General features: G+C 36.9%; 1 protein-coding gene across 8 annotated transcripts in view; it reads right to left on the reverse strand.

The window, feature by feature from the left end:
- Window positions 1–19,153, reverse strand: part of NCOA1 (nuclear receptor coactivator 1) — a 259,770-nt gene that overhangs the window by 68,430 nt on the left and 172,187 nt on the right. For all 8 annotated transcript variants that reach the window (XM_057497397.1, XM_036881618.2, XM_036881617.2 and 5 more), the window contains one exon: window positions 12,499–12,596. In XM_057497397.1, coding sequence (XP_057353380.1) covers window positions 12,499–12,596 — 98 coding nt within the window. The remainder of the gene's footprint in view (window positions 1–12,498; window positions 12,597–19,153) is intronic.

Genomic DNA, 19,153 nt, shown 5'->3' on the forward strand with positions numbered 1-19,153 from the left:
AATCCCAAGATCCAGAAGGCAGAGATTGACAGTGGCACCTAGGTATTTATCACATTTCCATTTCTCACAACATACTATAGTTTACCTGCTATAGAACATATATAAGCAATAAAAACAGGACCTTTAAAAAGCGGAACATTTACAGAATTTTGTAACAAGATATAAAATGACCACAAATATCCCTTGTATCACACAAGGGTTTGTTGGTTATCTGTGGCAAAATGCTTAAAAGAGCTGTCTAACAATGTTGATAGGTTATTCATTTTTCTTTTTTAAAAAGGCAAAGCCAAACTTACTGATCTTTTCTATGATGATAAGTGGCAAGGATAATATGCTATGTAGCATATATTTTCCAAATAACAAACACACTGAAAAGTAAAGGGTAAAGATTTTAACAATGAGTAAGAAGTAAACTGCCTTTCAAAAGACACATGCTATAGAGAAACCATGTGAAAATGAGTATTTTGAAATGCTACCAGTTTGATTTTGTTGCTGAAAATGATATGAATCGCTTGTAAAAATCACCTTCTCCATTTAAACATTTAGAAACAGAACTTTTTACCTGCTCAAAAGTCTTCTAATCAGAGTTTCAGTGGGCTATAAACACATTTTTTTAAATGTGAAAATGCAACATCATTTGATTAGTTTAGAAGAATCACTGAGGTAAAGGAAGATGGAATTTTAGTTAAAACCTTTGCATAATTGGTAGATAGGATTTGAGTATTATGACTTGGTAAACTCATCCAATCATACATTTTACCATTTCCATCTACTTCATTTTTGTGAAGTCCTTTTTTCAGCTAATATGATGATATAAGCCAAATATTAAAATAAAACATAACTATATCTTCATATCACCATAAAGTATTCAACCAAGATTTTAAAAAATAATGAAGCACCACCACATTGCTCTCATTAAAAATATTGCTAATATTTTCTTTAACAAGAAAATAAATAAAACATTTTTTTCCAACTGACTGTTATGACTATTTCTTAGTTCATAATGCAAAGGGGGAGGGGATGTGATTTATCATTTAAAAACCTTAACACTAGATGATAAGCCCTTTGCTTAACTATTTTGGGTTTAGATGAGCACAAGAAAGCACCCTCATATCTAACCAACTTTTTAAAAAAGTCAGATTAGTTATAAATTTCATAGGTTATCAATACATATTTATTTGTCTTGCAGTTTATATGAAAATAGGGAAAACTGAAATACAGATGTAGCAATTTTAAAAAAATAGACCTAAAAATTCTTTGAAATATTCTTAGCTATTAATTCAATCAGTGTAGACACAATTTAATTTTTTTTTTTGGTCTCTCAGAAGATATAACGGATATAATAGTTCAGAACAAGAAAGAAGCAACAAAACTTGGCCGTTTCATGGTGAACCACTGCCGAGCTACTTCAGCACTGTTGTCGTCTCTTTTTCTTTGTTGTTTCCAGGTCATTCATCCTTCTGGACTCCTCACTCTGCCTCCGAACACTATCGAACCTCAGAGCTACAGCCAGTCTCTCCCTCGCTTTCTTCACCTTCCATGCCGGACTGGGTATCTCTGGACGTTACCCACTGTCCATGTGAGATGCACCCATTCCAAGACCCAGCTGAATGATCTTAAGACCGGCCGTTAGTGGGCTTGGGGCTGGTGTGCAGACGGCCAGCACCAGCAATGCCCAGAGAGTTACCCGGACTACCCAGTGCAATTCGCCTTAGAAGTGCTCCTTCGCTGCAGGAGGCTGGGAGTCCCTGCAGTCTCCTGTCTTCACAAACTTACTGAAGCTTCTCCAAGTTCTCCTCCCACTGACTGGACCTGACCTCAGTGCCAGGCCGAGAAGTTATTCTAGTAACTGGCCTCTGGAATATGCAGCTGGTTAGCCTTATGTGGAGTGTAGAACTTTCACCAGGTCTCTGGTTGGTCTCAATTACATGGATTCGTCATCTCTTCTGTGAAGTCTGTGACATTGTATTTCTTTTGAATTTCCCCAGAAAAGGCTGGCTTAGAAAACAGGTCAGCAAAGCTTCTCCCGTGGTCGCAGAGTTGTCCTGCTGACCCTCCCCACTTCTGAGATGCAGACAGTTTCTCTTCTGCTGAAATGCCTATTTTTGTTTTTTTAATTTTAAATGAAATATATGCTTACAAAGATATTTAAAATATGAAAATGAAGTAGATAGTAAAAGATCTGCCAAAATCTCACCCCCAAAGGGGAACATTTCAGTTAATATTCTTTGAGTCTTTTGCTATGAATATACAAAGATCTCTAATTTCTAAAACGTATGTATGATTTATTGAATCTACTAATAGTTGTTTTTATTCTACAAGCTTCCCTCAGATGTTGTGCATATAATTACATGCACACTTTCAAGTGTGCTCCCAGGAAGCAATCTTCCGGTTTCTCCTAAGTCCTGACAGCTGGTCTTGCATTGAGCTGCACTCAGGAAATGATAAGAAATAACTGTCCATTCAGTACAACATAATCTGTCTAAAAGGTTCTTCTGTCTACCAAAGATATCATTCTTTGAAGAGGACCACCCTGGGTCTCATAGCAGGGTTCACTCTGGCCACAGTTTCACACAGGGCTCTGGCTTTAAATGACTACACATGCTTCATTATCACCTAAGTGTCAGTCACTGGACAAAGTTCTGGGAATCAAACACGTAATTCTCAGCAATTTTAGTCTCTGAAGGGAAAAGACAACATAGTTACAATATAGTATAACGAGAGGAATTCATAAAGGTTAAGAACAAAGTGAAGCACCCCAAATAGGCGAAGGGATGGTTGTCATCAGTAAGGCTTCCTGGGAGGAGGACACACTACACCTGAGGCTTAAGAACACAGAGCAGTAATTCAGGTGTACATGAGGTGGTAAGGACATTCAAAACAGAGGAAACAGCTTAGAAGTTAAAGAAAAAAATTTCTTTGTATGCACTTCGTCATATTTGTCTTACATTTAACAGTAAAAAGTTTTTTTGAAAAAGGTTCAAGGAAAAGCAAAATATCCTAAAGGCAATGGGGATTACCCTGAAGGCAATGTTTTTAAGTTTTAAGCAGGAGAGTGACATGATTTGCTTTTACAAACATCCTTCTGGCAGTGGGTGTGGCATGCAGATGGGAAGGAAGGAGACCAGGTGCAATCCAACTGCCATACGCCAGTTCAAATGAGAGCTCAAATTAAGGCAATGGCAATGCAAGAGATAGAAGAGAGTCTGACAGAGGCAGAACCAACAGCACTGGTGATCTCTAGGCTGTGGGAATGAGCACTTGGGGTGATCCTTCACTAATGACTTTGGGGTTCTGGCAGATAAGTGCCTTTCCCAGAGGAAAAGGATTCAAGAAGGGGAAAAATTCTACTATTTTACTTTCTGATTTTTTTTTTAACAGAAGGTAAAGGGATGGGTTACAAATTTAGTTTTAGAAATGTATTTGAAATGACTGAGGAGTGTTCAGATGGAGATGGTTAAAAGGCAACCAGATATAATGAAAAGGAAGAACTCTGAAGAGACATCTGGGCTAAAGACAGACATTTACACCTGAGTACATATAGCATCATTTGGTTTTTTGTTTGTTTTTATAACTACAATCATCATTTCCCTTCCACAGAATACCTGATTTCCTTTGGGGAGTTACTTCTTCCCCATTAAATAAGGTCTCATGGGATTCTTAACCAGGCCATTGGGAGATGTCCTCCCTAAATGTAAATCTTGAGGAGGATAACAAAAAGACTGAACATGGCTGGAATGCAGTCATTCCAACAGCAGGGCACTGCCCCAATAGGTCTTTTGGTAAGAGACCATTTGTGCAATTTCTCCTTTCTAGCTTCCTTAATGTGCCTTGGCTTCATCTTATTTCCAATATGGTTCAGTGATATCCAAACAACATTCCACTATATTCACATTTGCTTTATGTAGTCAGAACTGGTGTCTGCACTTGAAATGACAGTACACTAATTGATGCTTTACTCACGCATACAGATGACTACATCATACAGACATAGACAAAATTGGCCAGGAACTGTGCACAGAATTTAAGAAAGGAAAAGAACCAAGGCCAGGACTCTGAAGGATGCTAACTAACACTTAAGTAGCAGGTAAAGAAAGAGAGATCTGAGAAACAAACTGAGCAGTAGCCAGAGAGGAGAGGAGGCAGACCATCAGAGAGGCCACAGGCAGTCTTGAGGAAGATGGAATGGCGGGTGGTGTCGAGAAGCACAGCAGTGCCAGGAATGGCACAGAGTGAGCGGAGTCCTGAAAGTATGTGAAGGTACAGAGGGACCTCTGCGACTACAACAGAATTTTCCTAGGGGAGCAGTGGGAACTAAGGACTGTTAGAGTCAAGTATTACAGAACTTTGAATAGAAGGAAGAGAAATGTAGACAGGAAAGAGTAATGAAGAATAAGGAGCTTAAAAAACGCCTATATTGGTAAGTACTTACTACATGACATAAAACAAATAACTTGTTGAATAAATGAATTCTAATACCATTCTCTCTTTAAATATGAGGAAATTACCTCATTCTTAACTCATGCTACCTTTATTTTATCTAAGTGGAGTAGAGGGATAAATTGAAAACTGTACAATGAGAATTCCTCATATTATTGGGGGGTAATTGGTCACCTTTTATACATGCAGATATTCCATCTAGACAAGTCCCTCTAGACCAATGTTGTGGTCTAGAACTTTCTGTAATGATGGAAATGCTCTTTATCTGTTGTGCAATACAGTAGTCACTAACCACATGTGGGTACTGAGCACTTTAAATGTGACTGGTGAGAGACTGAGCACGTAAATTTTTAATTTAATTTTTATTTATTTAATTTATTTAAACACATGTGGCTAGGAGTATCTTATTGAACAGTGCAGCACTAGACTGCAGCCTGGATGATTCAATGGAAAATTTCATGGTAGCTTTTCTACCACTTCCTTTAGTTGCCCTGGACTAGGCTCTACAATGTTTAAGGCAATGAGGACAGGGTGGCAGGATACAAAAGAAGGGACAAAAGAAGATAACAAAAGATTGTCAATAAAGGCAACTTTAAAGTCTGTAAAAATAATTCTATTTTACAGTCTCTGTTTCATATATATCTTATAAATAAAACTATTATTAGCTCTTTGAGGTCCAGAACCTAAATACATTTTATGCTGAGTTAGAATTTCTAATTTGGTGTGCTTTTTCATATTTGAAAATGACTGCCTAATGACATTTAATGTGTTACAGTTTTCCTTTGATTCACAGTAGTTTTCAGGTTAATACCCTCATTAACTAAAAAAAAATCTTAGTTTTCTTCTTATAGTAGTTTTGAATGGATGTTTTCCTGTCATTTTCTGTTCATTTTAAAGTGTTGTGGACTTTTCTCATGCAGCAATAACAAATGTTTATATAAAATAAAGTAGTAGCAGTGTTCTCTGTCTCCAGCTGAGCTGTATTCAGTCTGTGGATAATCTATTTGCTCTCCCTGTTGATTTCTGTGGTTTCTGAAGAATGCATGGTAAAGCTGATTTAATTATTATTATTTTCCTACACAAACGCCAGAATCTCAAGAACCAGTGTATCTTATACTTCTTCAGGATCGCAAATGACATTATGTAGAAAATAAATTTAATACACATTCAATGAATTGAAAAGAGATATAAACTGAGGCCAGTTTTAAACTTAGGGCACCAAGAAGGCAGATAACCCACACAAAAAATCTGAAAGATATGGAAGATTAGTCTACTAATTTCCTGCAGAGGAGGAGATAAGCACGAAGTGCTAGGACAGATCAGGCATCCAGAAGGGGTCCAAGTGTGACCAAGTAGTGGTAATGGAGACAAGTGTGGCAGGGGAACGAGACAGGGTAGAAGTGGGAAATAAGGCTAAAGCACTTTTCTTTATTTTCTTTTAATTGCTTATATTTTAAAATTTCAAAATAAGGAAAGCTGAAAGAATTTTGTAGCAAATGTTTGTATATCCACCATCTAGATTCTACAGTTAATATTCTTGCTCTATGTTAAAAAACTTTTCCAAAATGCAGTTATGTGTCATATAATAATTTAATGAGTTGTGAGAATATAGTAAAATCAGAGTCTATCACTGTAGTTAGCTTCTCCCTTTCCCACGTTCATGTGTGAGCACTCCCTCAGAGAGCAGTAGTTTCTATCCAGTTTCAATGGCTGAGGTCTTCATATTTTACAATTCAACAAAATATGTGCTTGTTCCCTTAGTAAAAAATCATTAAAGCCAGTAATCTAATAAGAATGATTGTACAATATGGAGGGGAAATGAAGTTAGATTTTGAGAGGGAACTGTTAATAGGAAAGTAAAAAATATTTAGCAGCCTATTAAAAGTATTTCAATGGAATATGTGGAGAGGTTAGAGCAAGGAGTACAGAGCTTAAAGGTGAAGCAAAGAGAATGCATGATATTTCTGGGGCAAAAAAAGAAAGCTGAATTTTGAGAATGTTCTCATAATAGCAGTGTTTATGGTTTATATAAAAACGAGGGATTAGTGACAGCAGTGGAAAAGTTGGAGTAGGAAAGAAAGGTGGAAACCTCCTCCCACATACACACCAAGGAAGCAATCACAGCAAATACAGGAAGACTGCAGAACAGACCACCTATACCTGGTGAAGAAGAACAGCCCACAATAAAGGTAAAGGGTAAAGTGGCAGAGCCAGTGATCAATTGGGACACAAGCCCTTCCCTCATTAAAGCCCACAAGAGGGAGGGAAAAGGAGAGAGGAATGGAGTGCAACAGAGCAGGAAAGGGATAAACATTCAGAAATTATGCACACCTGGCCCTGGAGATATGCTCTAGGAAGATGAGTCCACATTGCATCAGGCTTTGGTGATTAATGGTGCTGGACACCAGGGATTGTTGGAGCACTCTGGAAGGCTGAGACTTCTGTAGCTTGTGGAGGACAAGGCATGCTCCCTTGGTCCTAATGAGACCCAGCACAGAGGCATCAGTCTGACTTACCAACAGCAGGAAGGGGGCCAGAGGGGCAAGTGTTAGATGGAGCTCTCTCCATGGGAGAAAGGGCAGGTGGAAGACCTTCTCTAGCCTCCCCTCAGCCCAACTGGTCAGGTGCTCGAGGGAACCAGCCCCAAATGCTCCAGCCCCCTTGCAGGCATCTCAGCCCTAAGGAGCTTTCCTGCACCTGCCTGCCTGCCTGGCCCACTCAGCCCAGCATTGGTTAGACTTTGCTGTTTGGCAGGTGGAGGGAGGTTTCAAGGTTTCCTGGGCCCTCTCTCAACCCAACTGGTAAGGCACCTGAAGGAGCCAGATCCAAACACTCCATCTCCCTCACTAGCAGCTAAGCCTGTGGCTGTGCTGCCCTGTGCAATCACTCCACCCACCCTGCTAGCCCAGCAGCAGCGGCCATTGCTGCATGGCAGGCAGAGGGTGGCCCTGCCCACAGTGATCCCAGCAAAGCACTGCTGGGCACACAGAGGGCCTGGAGAGGTGAGGTGCCAATCTCTGCTGATGGAGATCAGCCACTATCTCCTCAAGCAGGCAGAAAGGTGCCTCTTCCCACAGCCCACCAACAGCAATTGCAACTCCACTGCAAAGGAGAACCAGGCACAGGTCACCAAAGTATTGGGCGTCTGGGTACCACAGAATGCCTTCTTCATAAAGCAATGACTTTCTAGACCAGGAGGCACAGCAGATCTACCTAATATAAAGGAAGAAAAAGAGAAACCCAGAAAAAATGAGGAGGCAGAGAAATGTGTATGGAGCAAAAGAACAAGGTAAGACACCAGAAAGAAAGCTAAATGAAATGGAGATTACCAATCTTCTTGATAAAAATTTCAAAGTAACAGTTATAAAGATGCTCACTGACCTGGGGAAAATAATGAACATCTCAGGGAGAACTTCAAGAAAGACACAGAAGAATTGAAAAAGAGCCACTCAGAGCTGAAAAATACAATGGAGGGAATGACTAGCAGCTTGTTGGAAGGAGAGGAAAGAAATCAATGAAATGAAAATTAGAGAACAGGAAAACAACCAAACTGAGGAACAGAGAGAAAAAAGAATATGTAAAAACAGGAGGATGCTAAGAGAGTTGTTTGACAACTCCAAACGAAACAATATGCACAGAACAGGGGTCCCAGGAGGAGAAGAGAGACAAAGGAGTAGAAAGTTTCTTTGAAGAAATAATTGCTGAGAACTTCCCCATCTGGGGAAGGAAATAGACACCCAGGTCCTGCAAGTGCAGAGAGCCCCTAACAAAAGGAACTCCAGGAAGACAACAACAAGACATACAATAATTAAAATGGCAAAGATTAAAGATAAAGACAGACTCTTAAAAGCAATGAGAGGCAGACAGATACTTACAAGGGCAACTCCATAAGGCTACCAGCAGATTTTGTAGCAGAAATGTTACAGGTCAGAAAGGAGTGCTATGAAATATTTAATGTACTGAAACAGAACCTCCAACCAAGATTTCTCTACCCAAACAAGATTATCATTCAGAATTGAAGAAGAAATTAAATGTTTCCCAGATAAATGAAAGTTAAAAGAATTCACCACCACTCAACAGGCCTTACAGGATATGTTAAAGGGAGTTCTGTAAAAGGCAATGTTCTAAAGCCTAAATATTTTTAATCAGTGAAAATAAAACCACAGTAAAGGTAGTAGACCAACTGCTTACTAAGCAAGTATGAAGTTAAACAAACAAAAGTAGTAAAATCAACTATATAAAAAATCAGTCAAGGGATACACAAAAGATGTAGATTATAAAATCTTATATATGAAGTGTGGAGGAAGGAATAATTAAAAAGTAGTACATTTACATTGCGTTCAAAATAGAGCAACCATCAACTTAATATAGACTGTTAGATATTTAGGAAACTATCTATGAACCTAATGGTAACCACAAACCTAAAGCCTGTAATAGATACTCAAAAAAGTAAAAAAAAAAAAAAGAAATCCAATCACAGCACTAAAGAAAACTATCAAATAACAAGAAAAGAGTGTAAGAGAGGAAGAAAGGAACAGAAACTACAAAAACAACCAGAAAACAATAAAATGTAAATAAGCACATACCTATCAATAACTAACTTAATTGTAAATGACTGAATGCACCAATTAAAATAAATAGCATGGCAGAATGCATAAAGAAACAAGACCCATCTACATGCTGAATATAAGAGACTCATTTCAGACAGAAAGGTATACACAAAATTAAATTGGTAAACAATTCCATTTACAATTGCATCAAAAGGAAATAACTACCTAAGAATAAACCTAACCAAGGAGGTGAAAGACCTGTACTCTGAAAAATATAAGATACTGATGAGAGAATTAAAGAAGACACAAATGAACGGATACTGGCACAAGTACAGACCCACAGATCAATGGAACAGAATAGAGAGCCCAGATATAAACCCTGTATGGGGTCAATTAATATACAATAAAGGAGCCATGAATATACCATGGGGAAATAAGAGCCCCTTCAACAACTGGTGTTGGCAAAACTGGACAGCCACATGAAAGCGAATGAAACTGTATTACTAACTCCATACACAAAAGTAAATTTGGAATAGATCAAAGATCTGAATGTAAGACATGGAACTATAAAACTCTTAGAAGAAAACATAGGCAAAAATCTCCTGAACATAAGTATTAGTGATTTTTTTCCTGGAGACATCTCCTCAGGCAAGGGAAACAAAATAAAAAATGAACAAGTAGGATTACATCAATGTAAAAAGATTCTGTACAGCAAAGGACATCATCAACAGAACAAAAAAGCAATCTACCCTATGGGAGAATATATTCGTAATCAATTTATCTGATGAGGGGTTAATATTCAAAATATATAAAGAACTCATATGTCTCAACACCAAAAAAAACAAACAGCCCAATTAAAAAATGGGTTCAGGACCTGAACAGACAGTACTCCAAAGAAGAAATACAGATGTCCAACAGGCACATGGAAAGATATTCCACATTGCTAATCATCAGGGAAATGCAAATCAATACTACAAGGAGCTATCACCTCATGCCAGTCAGAATGGCCACCCTCCAAAAGACAAGAAATAATAAGCACTGGCAAGGATGTGGAGAAAAGGGAACCCTCCTACACTGTTGGTGGGAATATTAATTGGGGAAGCCATGGTGGAAAACAGTATAGAGTTCCTCAAAAAACTAACTGCATTGATAGGAATTTACCCAAAGAAACAAAATCCCCAATTTGAAAAGATACATGCACCCGATGTTTATTGTTGCATTACTTACAATAGCCAAGAAATGGAAGCAACCAAAGTGTCCATCAACAGATGAATGGATAAAGATGTATAGTTCAACCATTGTGGAAAGCAGTATGGAGGTTCCTCAAAAAACTCAAAATAGAAATACCATTTGACCCAGGAATTCCACTTCTAGGAATTTACCCTAAGAATGCAGGATCCCTGTTTCAAAAAGACATATGCAAACCTATGTTTATTGCAGCACTATTTACAATAGCCAAGAAATGGAAGCAACCTAAGTGTCCATCAGTAGATGAATGGATAAAGAAGAGTGGTGCATATACACAATGGAATATTATTCAGCTATAAGAAGAAAATGAATCCTACCATTTGCAACAACATGGATGGAGCTACAGGGTATTATGCTCAGTGAAATAAGTCAGGCAGAGAAAGACAAGTATCAAATGATTTCACTCATATGTGGAACATAAGAACAAAGCAAAAACTGAAGGAACAAAACAGCAGCAGAATCACAGAACCCAAGAATGAACTAACAGTTACCAAAGGGAAAGGGACTGAGGAGGATTGGTGGGAAGGGAGAGATAAGGGGAAAAAGGGACATTACGATTAGCACACAAAATGTAGGGGGGGTGCACAGGGAAGGCAGTATAGCACAGAGAAGACAAGTAGTGATTCTATAGCATCTTACTACGCTGATGGACAGTGACTGTAATGGGGTATGTGGTGGGGACTTGATAATGGGGGAAATCTAGTAACCACAATGTTTCTCATGTAATTGGATATTAATATACCAAAAAAAAAGATGTGGTATACATAAACACAATGGAATATTATTCAGCCATAAAAATGAAAGAAAACCCTGCCATTTGCAACAAGATGGATGGACCTAGAAGGTATTATGCTACATGAAAATAAGCCAGGTGGAGAAAGACAAATACCATATGATTTCACTTAAATGTGGAATCTAAAAACAAAACAAAATGAACAAAACAGCAGTAGACTCATAGTCACTGTCTGTTGGTTACCATGAGGGAGAGATTAGGTGGGTGGAATGGGTGAGGGTGATAAAGAGGCACAAAATCTCAATCATAATATAAATTGGTCACAGGGATGAAAGTATGGCATGTAGAATATAGTCAATGATTCTGTAACATCTTTCTATGCTGACAGACAGTAAATGCACTAATTGGGATGAGGATTTAATGTGTGTAACTGTTGAATCACTGTCTCGTATACTTGAAACTAATATTGTATATCAATTATAATTCAATTAAAAAAAGAGAAACTTGGATAACAGGAAAACATGTATAAAAGAGTTAGAAAATAAAAAGACCTATACAAGTTTGAACTGTTAGAAAGACTTCACCAGAAAGGAGAGCCTTGGGGTAGCACAATAAAAACAAAACATAAATACATTATACTTATAACATACATTTTACATGTACATATATTTTATATATAGATATACATATAAATAATATTTTAAGGTATAAATATATATGTATGTGAAAACATGTATATAATGAATGTGAATATATATATATAATATATACATAATATACACATATATATAAAATTAGGGCTCAAGATAGAAAAATGTACACTGTGGGGAATGAGTGTGTATATACATATACATGTTTCCTCTCATACATGAAGGTAAACATTCATGTATAAGAGGGAGCATTTAAGGTGATGAGCCTGCTTGTTAATAAATCATCTGTTGAGAATAGAGGGAGTAAAGATTAGACAGGAAAAGCAGAGGTGAACATTACACAGTAATTACAAAGTAATTCAAGATTAAAATTCTTCACTTTAAAAAGTTTGATAGAGGGTTGTTGAAACAGTTCTCTCACAATGTTTACAGAAACAAAAAAAAATTTTTTTAGTCAGAAAACTTTAGAACATATACCACAATACGATGAGGCATCCCTTACTCAAAAGTGAAATTCTATAGTAAGCATATATAGATAGCACTACCAGGCTAAATAATTCTGCTTTATATTTTCCAACTAGTCCTAATTATCCCAGAAATTAACAGCACAGCCACACAGGAAGCTTTAGTTACCATTTGACTATTTTGAAGGTCTTTATGAAAATTTCTCATATTCTTTATTCACATTTACTTCTGAAATAGTAACAACTGGCAAAATAGTCTCCAAAATAAAGTCACTATTAAAAAGGTTCTTTAAGACTTTACTTTTGTTTCATAATTTATTAATTAGAGCTAAGACATAAAAGGAGATAAAGAAAACACCAAATTGTCTAGAACAAAGATTTTGATCACGTTCAGAGTCAATGAGAATAGCTACCTCCAGGAGAAGAGGTCCCAAGGACTCCTTTTCTATTACTCCTTGACTGCTTGATGAGATGTCTGATTTCTGTACTTCATCATCAGTTGTTGATTTCTCTGTAATAAACAAACAAAAAGTCATAAATCAGAAAAGGGCTCATTTCCCTAATGGCAAGTTTATGGAGACAAAGTTTCACCTGATTTCAGGTTCAACTAACATTTATTTAGTATTTAGGCCTTTCACATTTAAACTTAATTATACTCATTTTATGGATGATAAAACTGAGGGTCACAAAGGTTAAATAATGTGTTCCAAATCAGGTAACTAATAAAATGGCAGCAGGAGGATTTGAATTCTGACCTACCAAGACCAGTATTCTAACAATGAGAAAAATGGTACAAAATAGGAAAGTCTTTCAAAAAAGTCTACATGGAAGTTTTTAAGAAATGGATAAATTGTAAAAGAATGACTATTTCCTCCATTTTTCTATTTCTTTTACTGATTTGATCAACTGTCACTGGAGAGTGAAGACATGATTTTTCCCTTTATGAGCCTGCATGAACTAGCTGGCCTTCCATATTCATGTCATGATGATATCTGATAAAACTGTAACCACTAAAAGATCCGGAATTCTTTTGTGCAGTGATTTTGGAAAATTTGGCCAACATCTTAGAGCAGCAGCATCCTCAAATGAAAGTTTCCAAGCTGTCAGACCAGCTAGTTCACCCCTAACTAAATATGGTATTATTGAATATAGAGACTCATTTTTTCACTTTAAAATACAAATTATTTCAAATATTCTAAAAAACATAGAAAATGACATAGCATGCAACCACACAGCCACCATTCATTTTCTATACACGTTAACATTATTTGCTTCAGGTCTTTCCTCCTTAAATATATGCTGCAAACAGAGCTAAAGCTCTGCCACCCTCCTCCTCTGTCCCTTTTCAGAAGTAACCACTATTCTGAGGACAGCATAATCATTTATAAGCATGTTTTTACATTTTAACTATATAACTATGGTTTCATGAGCAATATATTATTGTTTAGTTTTGAAGTTTACATAAATATACTGAGTTTTTCAACTTACTCTTTCTACTCAATATATCTGAGATTTAAGCACATTGATACCTATATATTTGATTCACTCATTTGAACTACTGTAAAGAATCATCTGAATAATGCACAGTTGATTTCCTAGTCCCCTACTGATAAGACTTTTTTGACTACTACATACTGTGCTGTAATAAACTATTTCCAGTATTTCATCTTTTAATCATGTGTGACCGTTTCTTTAGGGTAAGTGCTAGAAGAGAAATAACTGGATATAGGATCTGTGTATTTTAAACAATACTAAGTTTGACAAATTGCTCTTCAAAGGGGCTATACCACTAGTAATGTATGTTTTCTGTGTACTCACTGAGGCATGGTATGATGACAATTTTTCATTTTTGAAAATTTAATTGGCAGAAAATGTTTTCTCATATGGTTATTTATAGTAACACCTTTATTGAGCCACAATTCACATAGCATACCATTCATGCATTTAAAGCAAAGAGTTCAATGGTTTTTAGTATATTCGCACAGTTGTAGAACTACTATCAACAACAAATTTTAGAACATTTTTATGACCCCAAAAAGAAACCCCATTCCCTTTAGCAGCCACTTCCCACTGGGATAACAATCCCTAACTCTAGGCAACCATCAATAAAATTTCTGTTGCTATGGATTTGTCAATTATGGACATTTTATATAAATAAATAAAACGCTGCAAATGTGGATGAACACAGAATTCTAGGTCTAGACTTCTTCTTTTCAGTGCTGTTATTTAGAACTCTGGACCCATTCTGAAAGTAATTTAGTGTGTGTATTTTTCTCTCTCTTGTGTCTGGAAATTATCCACTGGTGTGATTTTTTATCCTATACTTTATTTTATTAAGATATCATTGATATACAATCTCATGAAGGTTTCACATGACCAACACTGTGGTTACTACATTCACCCGTATTATCGAGTCCCCCCTGCACACCCACTGAAGTCACTGTCCATAAGCGTAGTAAGATGCTATAGAGTCACTACTTGTTTTCTCTGTGCTATATACTGTCTTCCCCATGATGCCCCTACATTATGTGTGCTAATCCCAATGCCCTTTAACCCTGTTCTCCCTCCCTCCCCACGCACCTTCCCCTACCACTTTTCTTTGGTAAACACTAGTCCCTTCTTGGAGTCTACGAGTCTGTTGCTGTTCTGTTCCTTCAGTTTTGCTTTGTTGTTACACTCCACAAATGATTGAAATCATTTGGTAGTTGTCTTTCTCTGCCTGGCTTCTTTCACTGAGCATAATACCCTCTAGCCCCATCCATGGTGTTGCAAAAGGTAGGATTTGTTTTTTCTTATGACTGAATAATATCCCATTGTGTGTATGTACCACCTGTTCTTAATCCATTCATCCTGATGGACACTTAGGTTGCTTCTGTATCTTGGCTACTGTAAATAGTGATGCAATAAACATAGAGGTACATATGTCTTTTTGAATCTAGGATCTGGTTTTCTTTGGGTGATTCCTAGGTCAAATGGTATTTCTATGCTTAGTTTTTTGAGGAACCTCCATATTGCTTTCCACGATGGTTGAACTAATTTACAAACCCACCAGCAGTGAAGTAGGGTTCCCCTTTCTCCGCATCCTTGCCAGCATTTGTTGCTCCTTGTCTTTTTGATGTTGGCCATCCTAACTGGTGTGAGGTGATATCTCACTGTGGTTTTAATTTGCATTTCCCTGATGATTAGTGATGTGGAGCATCTTTTCATGTGCCTGTTGGCCATCTGAATTTCTTCTTTGGAGAAGTGTCTGTTCATATCCTCCACCCATTTTTTTAATTTGGTTATTTGTTTTTTGGGTGTTGAGGCACCTGAGTTCTTTATGTATTTTGGATGTTAACCCCTTGTTGGATACGTTGTTTATGAATATATTCTTCCATACTGTAGGATGCCTGTTTCTTCTACTGAAGGTGTCCATTGCTGTACAGAATCTTTTTAATTTGATGTCTCATTTGTTCATTTTTGCTTTTGCTTCCCTTGCCCAAGGAGATGTGCTCAGGAAAAAGTTGCTCATGTTTATATTCAAGAGATTTTTGCCTATGTTTACTTCTATGAGTTTTATGGTTTAATGACTTACATTCAGGTCTTTGATCCATTTCAAGTTTACTTTTGTATATGGAGTTAGACAATAATCCACTTTCATTTTCTTGCATGTAGCTGTTCAGTTCGGCCAACACCAGTTGTTGAAGAGGCTGTCATTTCCCCATTGCATATTCATGGTTCCTTTATCGTATATTAATGACCATATATGCCTGTGTTTATATCTGTGTTCTCTATTCTGTTCCATTGATCTCTGGGTCTGTTCTTGTGCCAGTACCAAATTGTCTTGATTACTGGGCTTTGTAGCACAGCTTGAAATTGGGGAGCATAATCCCCCAGATTTATTTTTCCATCTCAGGATTGCTTTGGCTGTTTGGGGTCTTCTGTGGTTCCATACGAATTTTAGAACTATTTCCTCTAGTTCATTGAAGAATGCTGTTGGTATTTTGATAGGGATTGCACTGAATCTGTCGATTGCTTTAGTCAGGATGGCCATTTTGGCAATAGTAATTCTTTCTATCCACGAGCACAGGATGTTTCCATTTACTGGTGTCTTCTTTAATTTCTCTCATGAGTGTTTTCAGAGTATAGGTCTTTCACCTCCTTGATTAGGTTTATTCCTAGGTATTTTATTCTTTTTGATGCAATTGTGAATGGAATTGTTTTCCTGATTTCTCTTTCTGCTAGTTCATCATTAGTATATAGGAATGCAACAGATTTCTGTGTATTAATTTTGTATCCTGCAACTTTGCTGAATTCATTTATTAGTTCTAGTAGTTTTGGAGTGGATTCTTTAGGGTTTTTTATGTACAATATCATGTTATCTGCAAACAGGGACAGTTAAACTTCTTCCTTACCAATCTGGATGCCTTTTATTTCTTTGTGTTATCTGATTGCTGTGGCTAGACCTCCACATTATGTTGAATAAAAGTGGGGAGAGTGGGCATCATTGTCTTGTTCCCAATCTTAGAGGAAAAGCTTTCAGCTTTTTGTTGTTAAATATGTTGGCTGTGGGTTTGTCATATATGGCCTTTATTATGTTGAGGTAGCTGCCATGTATACCCATTTTGTTGATGGTTTTTATCATGAATGTATGTTGAATTTTGCTGAATACTTTTTTGGCATCTGTTGCGATGATCACGCGATTTTTGTCCTTTTTGTTGATAGATTTTTGAATATAGTACCATCCTTGCAGCCCTGGAATAAATCTTAAGTGATCATGATGGATGGTATTTTTGATGTATTTTTGAATTTCGTTTGCAAATATTTTGAGGATTTTTGCATCTAAGTTCATCAGGGATATTGGTCTGTGATTTTCTATTTTGTGGTGTCTTTGTCTGGTTTTGGTATTAGAGTGATGCTGGCCTCATAGAATGAGTTTGGAAGTATTCCCTCCTCTTCTACTTTTTAGAAAACTTTAAGGAGGATGGATATTATGTCTTCTTTAATGGGTATTACGTCTTCTCTAAATGTTTGATAAAATTTAGTGGTGAAGCCATCTGCTCCAGGGGCTTTGTTCTTACGTAATTTTTAAATTACCAATTCAGTTTCATTGCTGTTAATTGGTCTGTTCAGATTTTCTGTTTCTTCCTGGGTCAGCCTGGAAGGTGGTAATTTTTCTAGAGAAAGTTGTCCATTTCTTATAGGTTATGCAGTTTGTTAGCATATATTTTTTCTTAGTATTCTCTATTAATTCTTTGTATTTCTGTGGTGTCCATAGTGATTTTTTCCTCTCTCATTTCTGATTCTGTTTATGTGTGTAAACTTTCTTTTTGGCTAGGGGTTTATCTATTTTGATTATTTTCTAGAAGAACCAGCTCCTGGTTTCATTGATTTTCCTAGTTTTTTATTCTTCTCAGTTTTATTTATTTCTACTTTAATCTTTATCATGTCCCTCTTTCTACTGACTTTGGGCCTCATTTGTTCTTATTTTTCTAGTTTCATTAATTGTGAGTTAAGACTGTTGATTTGGGATTGTTCTTCTTTCTTGAGGTAGGCCTGTACTACAATATACTTCCCTCTTAGCACAGCCTTCGCTGCATCCCATAGTTTTGCGATGTTGAGTTATTGTTTTCATTTGTCTCCATATATTGCTTGCTGTTTTTGTTTGGTCCTTGATCCACTGGTTACTTAGGAGCATGTTGTTAATCCTCCATGTATTTGTGGGCTTCTTTGTTTTCTTTGCATAATTTATTTCTAGTTTAATACTTTTGTGGTCTGAGAAGCTGGTTGGTACAATTTCACTCTTTTTTAATTTAGTGAGGCTCTTTTTGTGGCCTAGTATGTGATCTATTCTGAAAAATGTTGCATGTGCACTTAAGAATGTGTATCCTGCTGCTTTTGAGAGGAGTGTTCTGTAGATGTCTATTAGGTCAATCTGTTGTAATGTGTTGTTCAGTGCCTCTGTCTCCTTAAATATTTTCTGTCTGGTTGATCTGTCCTTTGGAGTAAGTGGAGTGTTGAAGTCTCCTAAAATGAATGCACTGCATTCTGTTTCCTCCTTTAGTTCTGTTAATATTTGTTTCAGGTATGTTGGTGCTCCTGTGTTGGGTGCAAAGATATTTATAATGGTTATATCCTCTTGTTGGATTATAATGGTTATATCCTCTTGTTGGACTGACTCCTTAATCATTATGTAATGTCCTTCTTTGTCTCTTGTGACTTTCTTTGTTTTGAAGTCTATTTTGTGTGATACAAGTATGGCAATTCCTGCTTTTTTCTCCCTTTTATTTGCATAAAGTATCTTTTTCCATATCTTCACTTTTAGTCTGTGTATGTCTTTGGGTTTGAAGTGAGTCTCCTGTAGGCAGCCTATAAATGGGTCTTGTTTTTTTATCCATTCAATGACTCTGTGTCTTTTGATTGGTGCATTCAGTCCATTTACATTTAGGGTGATTATTGATATACACTTATTGGCATTGCACACTTTAGATTCGTGGTTACCAAAGGTTCAAGAGTAGCTACTATCTAACCATCTAACATAACTGTTTAATATGCTGTTTCAAATACAATCTAAAGGTTCTTTTTTTTCTCCCTTCTGTCTCTTCCTCCTCCACTCTTTATTTATTAGGTGTCATATTCTGTACTCTTTGTGTATCCCTTGACTACCTTTGTGGGTAGTTGATTTAATTTTGCATTTGCTTAGTAATTGGTCTACTTCCTTTACTGTGGTTTTATTTTCTCTGGTGACACCTACTTAGCCTTAGGAGCACTTCCATCTATAGCAGTCCCTCCAAAATACACTATAGAGACAGTTTGTGGGAGGCAAATTCCCTCAACTTTTGCTTATCTGGAAATTGTTTAATCCCTGCTTCAAATTTAAATGATAATTTTGCTAGGTACAGTATTTTTGGTTCAGGGCACTTTTGTTTCATTGCATCATGCCACTCCCTTGTGGCCTGTAAGGTTTCTGCTGAGAAGTCTTTTGAGAGCCTGAAGGGTTTTCCTTTGTATGTCATCTTTTTTCTCTTTGGCTGCTTTTAATACTCTGTCCTTGTCCTTGATCTTTGCCATTTTAATTATTATATGTCT

The sequence above is a fragment of the Manis pentadactyla genome, chromosome 2 (genome assembly GCF_030020395.1).
Source record: "Manis pentadactyla isolate mManPen7 chromosome 2, mManPen7.hap1, whole genome shotgun sequence".
In the NCBI taxonomy this organism is placed as follows: domain Eukaryota; kingdom Metazoa; phylum Chordata; class Mammalia; order Pholidota; family Manidae; genus Manis; species Manis pentadactyla.